A 9,271-nucleotide genomic window follows, 5' to 3' on the forward strand; every position below is an offset into this window, starting at 1 on the left:
CCTTCTCCCTCACCATGTCCTCAAGTCCATTCTCTATGTCTACATATTTATTCCTGCCCTGCTACTAGGTTCATCAGTACCTTTTTTTTTTTTCAGATTCCATATATATGCATTAGCATATGGTATTTGTTTTCCTCTTTCTGACTTACTTCACTCTGTATGACAGAATCTAGGTCCAACTACCTCATCACAAATAACTCAATTTCGTTTCTTTTTATGGCTGAGTAATATTCCATTGTATATATGTGCCACATCTTTATCCATTCATCTGTCAATGGAAATTTAGGCAAACAATCCAATTAAAAAATGGGCAGAAAACCTAAATAGACATTTCACCAAAGACATACAGATGACCAAGAGGCATGTGAAAATATACTCAACATCACTAATTATTAGAGAAATGTACATCAAAACTACAATGAGGTATCACTTCACACCGGTCAGAATGGCCATTATCAAAGAATCTAGAAACAATAAACACTGGAAAGGGTGTAGTGAAAAGGGAACCCTCCCACACTATTGGTGAGAATGTAAATTGATACAACCACTACGGAGACCCATTTCTTCTTGAATTCAATGTTTCAGGAGAAGACTCTGAGAATGAGATCATTCAAAACACCACAGTCCTTTTGTTACATCTCCAGAGTACATGGACCATACCTTCTTTCTCATCAACTTCACCCCTTTATCCTCTTCATCTGAATTCTCAAAAAGCTTCTCAAATTTGTCTTCCACATTATGATTCCTTGCATCATAGAAAAAGCTTTTCCATTTTAATCCTTGTAATGCAAATTTTAGTCCTTCTCATGCAGATTTTAAATGGGTTATTACATTTTAGTTCCCTTTCTTCTTTTTCTACCTCATCCAACTCATGTTGAATTTCTATGCTCTCTGTCTCCTGACTCCCTTTCTAACCTCTGTCTCTTATTTTATTATCTCGTGTTCTGCTTCATATTTTCTAGAGTTTTATTAAAAGCACAAAGGGCCTATTCTAAAGTTGTTCTCGTTCCTATGGAAATTACTTGTTTTAGAAATAAAAATTCTGGGCTTACCTGGTGGTGCAGTGGTTAAGAATCCGCCTGCCAATTCAGGGGACACGGGTTCGAGCCCTGGTCCAGGAAGAGCCTACATGCTGCAGACAACTGAGCCCATGAGCCACAACTACTGAAGCCCACATGCCTAGAGCCCATGCTCTGCAACAAGAGAAGCCACCGCAATGAGAAGCCCGCGCACTGAAACAAAGAGTAGCCCCCACTCGCCGCAACTAGAGAAAATCCCGTGCACAGCAACAAAGACCCAACGCAGCCAAAAATAAATAAACAAATATATTTTTAAAAAGAAATAAAACTTCTTTGCCATCCTTTTCATTTCAGGACTTAGGACATTTGATATGGTACCACACTGAGCTGTTCTGATGTGGTACATCCATATTTAATGAGGATGGCTTATGCTGTTTGGATCCCCCTCACTGAATTGTACATTTCTCTTAAAATGTTCTTTGTAGACTTTAAACAGCAAGGTTACTTTCTATAACTTACATGTGTAGCTGGCTGTTCCAGAGGCTGAGGAAATAAAGGAGGAACTCTTTCTGGTGGTCCACTCTACTAAAGATCAGCTTTGGGTCTTTTATTCTCTTTGGTTCATCCATAATACCAAGTTCATAGAAGATCTGCTTCCCCAGGTTGCTGCTTACCACATCAAATAGAAAACTCAATGTGTCTGGAAGAAATCTCACCTGACATGCAGTTTTCTTCTTTATGTGAATCTTGCATGAACTCTAAAGTCTCCTAATACAGTGCTTTCATCTGCTATGGATCCACATCCCTGAACGGGCATCAAGTGGATGTCCTGGACTTTCTCCAAAATTCACCATAAGCTGCAGGGCTCACCCTCCAGACTAGCCACCAGAGGAGCACTGCTGAAAGTATCAGTCAGCCCTGTATCCTCCTTGCCTTGCTTCATTTTGGAAAAATCTGCATTAAATATAAAAGAAATTATTCAATGTTCCCAACTTTTTAGTGGCCCCTTTCCATAATTTGCAATGGTGATGTCTGCTTCCTGATATTTCTTTAATTGTTTTTCAGTTATTGCTAAGGCAATTTGAGATAGAAGTGGTGTGTTATACAAATTAGCACAGCCATTATTATCTGAAGGTCAGGATATAAATATTTTTAAATTAACGAATGAGCTAGAAATTCCAAAATTTTCCAAGTGGGTCAACCTTGAGGAAAGAAAAGCAGTGAGAGAGAGATAAAGAGAACACCTTTAGGAATCTCAGTCTCGGTGAGTCTCCCATCTCACATTCGTCATGTGGGTGAACTATCTCATTCAGTCTGCTTTTAGCTCAATTTTCAGGTGAGTCACCTCAAAACTTAAAGCTGCAAAATGGCCCCATTGCAGCAGGAAGCAATGACGCTTCCCAGAATCTTGTGAAATAACATGATTTATGAGCAGAATCAACCAAACACTATTTCTCAGGGTTATTTTTTGCTTTTCCTTTCTCCCTGATAACGTTAACTCAGATGAGTACATGGAGCTTTACAGTGCTAATGTAGAAAAATGAGAAAGGTAATATTATTATTAAATAAGAATCTACTTACAGAAATACATGTGCACTGGGTTCCATATTACACTGTAAAAACATCAGGATGGAATTATACATCATTCTTAAAGTCAGAAATCTCAAAATGTATGTAATCTGAGGCTCCCCATAATTCACTGAACAAGATGAAATAATTATTTAGCAACTAGAAAGACATGATCTACACATTTCAAATGCTTCCTAGGGTGAGAAATATTCCCTGGTGGTTTTCTCTTCCCATTAAGTGAGGATGTATCTGACCAGTTGATGAAGAATAGAGCATGGGGAACACAAAGAAAGAACAACCACTCTCAATTTCTACCTGCCCCTGGGCTGATGAGGGAACCTGTATCAGAGTAGAGGGACCTGCTGCCACCCAGCTATAGCTTTGGTGATGATTCCTTCATCACCTGACTTTACACCCGCTGTCCCCCAAACTCAGGACTCAGCTGCAATTGAGAAGGGGCAAAACAAACTTCCCTGCCTTGTATTCCTGTACTTTCAAGTGATCAAGTTTGAAATGTGTTGAAGGTTCCTACTCACCAGCTCTGACCATCAAATAAGCAAAATGAATGAGTTTTGGAAGTGCTTCATTGCCAATTTAGCCAAAAATATAGACATTAACAATATTACCTTCAGTTATCTACAATAATGGTATGTAACAAACCACTCAAACCCAGTAATAATAAGCACTTATTTTGCTTAGGAGTTTTTGTTGTTGGTTCAGGTTGGGTTCAGCTGAGAAGTTTTGGCTTCAGCTGGGTGTACTCTCAAGTTTGGGAGTAGGTGGTTGTTGGCTGATCTAGGGTGGCCTCAGCTGGGATGTCTGGAACAACTCAACTCTGCCCTATACATCTCATCTTACAGCAGGCCAGCCAGGCATCTTCTCAGGGTGATCACAGAGGAGCAAGAGAACAAGCAAAAACATGCAAGCACTTAACCTCTGCTTGGGGGGGTCACATTTGTTAACATGCCATCGTCCAAGGCAAATCACATGCTGAGCCCAGAGCATAAGGATGGAATAGAACAAACACCCAACCCAGAGCAAAGCAAAGGGAGTGAGTACAGGGAGGGATGCGGAATAGAGAACAACCATTAATGCATTCACTCTACTGGACTCCTTTAATGCCAGTTTGTCTACTGTTTGAATCAAGGGAATCCTGAGTAGGCTGGTTATTTATAACATGCCTAATCCTTCATTTAGGGCCCCCAAATCTAGAACTACTCATTAAAATAAGAGTATCTAGGCAACTAACCTCAAAACAGTTGAAATTGAGTCTCTGAATAATTATGATTATAAACAGATGAAATTTAACTACTAATAGTAAACAAAATTGGCTCATATCTCAGTGACACATGAAACTATGGTAAGTCCATCTTTGTTCTAATGTGCAATGCAATGCAATATTTTTCATAACACAAGATGATACAAGATTATTCTCTAACAAAACAGTACATTCTGGAGAATGGTTAAAATCATGATTGTGCCTTAAGGCAGACATATACAAGCTAGATGTAGGTAAAGAAATGAGATTCCCTAAAATTACAATCCTTAGAAGTGCAGTACAAAAATCATCAGTGTTCTAAATAAGAGTGTGCAAAAATAAATTGGAAATCAAAGATATATTTCCTCAAATTAGTCATTAGAAATGTATCACCCATTCATTTAAGATAAGTGTATCAAGAATTCTCATTATTATATCTGTACTGAGTGATTTTGAAGGAAATTCTAACCCTACCTTCAAGATGCTTGACGTTTGAAGCAGAACACTTAGCTCTAGGTGCTTTGTTGTTGCATAGATTTGTTTGAGATCAAACTTTGGAAAGTTGAATATGAATTAAATATTAAATGAATTTTTGAGTTATAGTTTAGAGTGAATTTCCCACTTCCATTTGCTGAAATGGGAACCCCAAATTGCTTGAGATGGCTTCAGTGTTTTTTAAGTAGAAAATAATGGAATAAAACAAATTCTTAACATTAATGTTCTTGCAGTAAATTCAGTAGTAAATTTTCTTGATCATTGGCATAATTCTTAATCTAATCATCTGATTTGGATGTTTGGTCAGATGAAATTCTGGCTGGTAGGACCACAACTCATAGAGATAGTTGAAATGAAAATTGATTAGATTTGTATATCTCTTAATATTTCTCTCTTCTATGATCCAAAAAGTAAAGTCATGATAATGATAGTCACTTCCAAACAAAAGGACTTTGAATAAAACAATTCTTCTATCAGGGCAGCAGAATAATATCCCATTCCTGGCCTTAGTCTTTTCTGGCTAGTTATCTGTGAAGTTTCTCTTCTTTTTCTTAATCCACTTTTTTTTTTTTTTATCTCTGAGCCAGAATAGAACTCTTTCTGTAAGAAACTGCTGCACTACCAATTTTAACTCTCATTTTATTTTATTTTTTGAGACTTAAATATGGAAGCAGATCACATAATATGGTGTGATAAGAGTCCTAACAGCAGTAGGCACTCTTTCATCCAATTTCTCTTGTTATCAGCACATGGGTTGTTTTAGACATTCGGTTCAGCTGAGTTGCTTTCAGGGGCCATAGGGGCAAAGTCTCCTCATCCACAGAGAATCTTATGCAACACTAGGAGCATAAAGTCTTTTCAGCAATCCTCAAAGGGAAAATGGAAAAATTCAACCAAGTATCTTTCTTTTGTACAGCTGAGACATCCCCTGCCTTCCCTCGATTTCCAGTCCCAGCAGTCATATGGAATGAACAAAACTACAAAAGTAGCATTTTATAAGAGAAGGTCTATTTCTTCCAAAACCTAATATTAGTGCAATTTGAAGAGATATTCAAATAAAGATAAGGAACCAACACCATTAGAATTTTATGGAAAAGTATCAGGAAATAAAAAGGCAGATTTACGTCTTTTGATTCCTGAACAAAAAAAGATTCAACTAATAGCTAAAATGTACCAGAATAATGAAAATAGAAAATTTTATTTTCTGACCTTTGCTTCCACTGCCAAACACCAGTGAAAGTGATTTGTTAACTGTTGTTTCTACCTCTTGCCAAGGCTTCTCTATATTAACCTGTCTCAGTAACGCTGCTGAAATTGCTCTCTTGAAGATCACCATGACTGCTTTACATTTTTTCCTTATTTTATTATAAAGTATAGCACACAAACAGAAAAATGCATGAGACAAAAACAAGCATCAATAATTTATCACAAAGAAAACACTTGTGCCACTTTCCAGAGCCGGAAATTGAACATTGCCAACATCCCAGAAGCATTCCCTCCTGCTTCTTCTCAATCACGAAGTCTCCCCTCTCCCCAAAGATGCTCTTTTTCCTTATGCTTAACACTGGAGTTTAGTTTTCCCTGTTTTTCAGGTTTTTATCAATGGAATCATGTTTCTGCCTTATTACGGAATTGTGTCTGACTTACATCATTCAACATTCTGGTGATGAGATTCACCTATGCCATTGCATGCAACAGCAGTTCATTTATTTTTGTTGTACAGGTGTTTGCTTTGTATGACTGACTATTCCACCATTTTATTTACCCATATTACTATTGATGTATGTTTATGTTGTTTCCAATTTCAACTATAACAAATATTGTTGTTGTGAGCATTCTTATTTTTTTTCTTTTCCATTATAGTTTATTACAAGATACTGAATGTAGTTCCCTGTGCTATACAGTGAACCTTGTTGTTTACCTATTTTATATATAATAATGTGTATATGTTAATCCCAAACTCTAATTTATCCCTCCCCACCGCTTTCCCCTTTGGTAACCATAAGTTTGTTTTCTATGTCTGTGAGCCTGTTTCTGTTTTGTAAATAAGTTGCTATAAACATTCTTATAGTCTCTTAATGCACACACGTCTGTTGGATAGCTAGGAGTAAAATTTCAAGAGCATGGTGTATACATATATTAACACTAATAGATAATCAGCAATTATACTAATGTCTACTTTCACCAGCAGTAGACGAAAGTTCTTTTTTGTTCCAGGGCGTCTCCAATATTTGGTGTTGTCAGTCATTGTAGCTTTAGCCACTTTGGTGCATACATTACACCTCACTGTATGCTTAATTGGCAATTTCCTAATAAATAATAAAGAAAAGCACTTTTTTGTATATTTTTATTGGCCATTGGATATCTTCTTTCGTAGAATGCCTGTTCAACACTCTTGATTTTTTTCTATTAAGTCGTGTTTTCTTTATTGATTTCTGATGGTTCTTTATATAATTTAATACAAGCTTTTTGTCAGTTACTTAAGCAAATATCTTCTGTCACTCTTTTTTCTTGTTGTTTTTTCTCTTAATTTTAACAAAAATTTTATTTGTTTATTTATTTTTGGCTGCATTGGGTCTTCATTGCTGCACACGGGCTTTCTCTACTTGCAGCAAGCGGAGGCTACTCTTCATTGCAGTGCACAGGCTTCTCATTGTGGTGGCGTCTCTTGTTGCAGAGCAGACTCTAGGTGTGCGGTCTTCAGTATTTGTGGCATGTGGCCTCAGTAGTTGTGACTCACAGGCTCTAGAACACAGGCTCAGTAGTTGTGGCACACAGGCTTAGTTGCTCTGCAGCATGTGGGTTCTTCCTGGACCAGGGCTCGAACCCATGTCCACTGCATTGGCAGGTGGATTCTTAACACTGCACCACCAGGGAAGTCTGCCACTCTTGTTTTTTTAGTTTCTCCATGAAATATCTTAATTTTGATATCACTATAGTCTTGCCTTTCCTAGAGTTTCAAGTAAATGAAATAATAGATTGTGTAGTCAGTTGTGTTGACTTCTTTCACTTAACATAATATTTTTGAGATCTATTCATGTTCCATGCATTAATATTTTACTACTTTTTATTTCTAAATAATATTCCATAGTACAGAAATACCACAATTTGTTTATTGTTTGTTTATGCATTCACCACTTGATGGCCCTTTGGATTGTTTCCACTTTTAAGTGTCTATGAACAGTACTGCTCTGTACATTCTTGACATAAAATGTGCACAAATGTTCTCCCTTTCTCTTGGTTAAATAACTAGTAGTGGGATTTCTGGGTCATATGTTAAGTGAGTATTTCACTTTATAAGATACTGCCATATTGTTTTCCAAAGTAGTTGTAACAGTTTTGCATTCCTACTAACAACATTATCCCACATTCTCCCCAACTCTTGGTATTGTCAGTTGTTTTAATTTCAGTCATTCTAATAATGTGTGATAATATCTCATTTGATGTTTCATTTTGTCTTTCCCTGATAACCAAGGATGTTATGCCTTTTTTTCATGTACTTATTGGCTCTTTTCATTTGTGAAGTAGCTGATCAAATCTTTGTACACTTTTAAATTAGACTGCTTTCTAACTATTGGATTGTAAGATACACACTCTTTGTCAGATACATGTTTTGGAAATATTTATGCTGTTGACTTTCAAATTTCTTTTGATATAATATGTGTATTTAAGGATCTATATTAACCTTTAGACACAGCTTTAGCTGAATCCCACAATATTTTATAAGTAGTATTTTTACTTCATTCACCTCAAAATATCTATTATTTTCCATTATGAAATCTTCTTTGACCCATAGGTCAATTGGAGTGTATTCATTCCCAAAAGTTAAGATTTTCCAGTTAACTTTTTGTTATAGATTCATAGTTTAATTTTTTTGTATTCAGTGAAATTTTCCACATAATTTTAATCTTTTGAAATTTGTTGAAATTTGCTTTATGGCCTTGCATATGATCAATTTATGTAAATGTTTCATGTGTGCTTAAAAATAATGTATATTTTGTAGTTGTTGGCTATAGTTTCTATATCTCTAATTAGATAGTATTCATGTTTTTCATGATCTTATATTTCTTTACTGGTTTTCTTGTCTGCTTGCTCAAATATTTTTTTTTGAGAGAGAGACATTTTACAATTTTCTGTTAAGATTTGGAATTTTTCCAGGTTGGGGAATTGAATATTTATTGTTTTGAACACCCCATCTTTATTCTTTATCTTGTTTTTGCTCACAAATGCATATTACCTGGTATGTAATCGAGTATGTATGCAAGATTTCTTTTTGTTAGAGTTTGCATGATATGCCCTCTCTCATCTTTTTTTCACTTTTAATCTTATACTTTTGATGCATCTCTTTTTTTTTTTTTGCGGTATGTGGGCCTCTCACTGCTGTGGCCTCTCCCGTTTGTGGAGCACAGGCTCCGGACGCGCAGGCTCAGTGGCCATGGCTCACGGGCCCAGTCGCTCTGCGGCATGTGAGATCTTCCCGGACTAGGGCACGAACCCCTGTCCCCTGAATCGGCAGGCAGACTCTCAACCACTGCATCTCTTATAAGCTACATATAATTAACTTTTTTAACATATTTGACAAACTTTGTGTTCTAACTGGAGAAGTAGTTCATTTACAGTTCCTATAATAAGTGACATATTTGGGTTTATATCTACTATCGTACTCAGCCCCTTCTATTTGTCTCATTAATTCTTCATTTTTTTCTTCGTTTTTTGGATAAAGTATTTTTATATTCCATTATTTTTCTCACTATTATCTTCGTAGTAATATCTGCCTTACAATTCTTTTGGCAGCTTCCTTAAAGGTGACAGTACTCATCCTCCAGCTCTCAAGGTCTAATGTACTTGGCACTTTTTCTCTTTTCCAGGTCAGTGCAGAGAACTTGGAAGATTTTAACTTCACTCATTCCCCTCCCACTTGTATGATATG

General features: G+C 36.4%; 1 protein-coding gene across 1 annotated transcript in view; it reads right to left on the reverse strand.

Moving 5' to 3' along the window:
• The window catches only part of KRTAP11-1 (keratin associated protein 11-1), a gene marked incomplete at both ends in the record, with an annotated part of 32,262 nt that extends 26,585 nt beyond the window's left edge, over positions 1–5,677 (reverse strand). The window contains 3 exons of the mRNA XM_079921459.1: positions 661–800; positions 1,890–1,973; positions 5,551–5,677. Of these exons, the coding sequence (XP_079777585.1) occupies positions 661–800; positions 1,890–1,973; positions 5,551–5,677 (351 nt within the window). The remainder of the gene's footprint in view (positions 1–660; positions 801–1,889; positions 1,974–5,550) is intronic.
• Between the last annotated feature and the right edge of the window lie 3,594 nt (positions 5,678–9,271).

The sequence above is a fragment of the Stenella coeruleoalba genome, assembly GCF_951394435.1.
Source record: "Stenella coeruleoalba genome assembly, chromosome: 5".
NCBI lineage: Eukaryota > Metazoa > Chordata > Mammalia > Artiodactyla > Delphinidae > Stenella > Stenella coeruleoalba.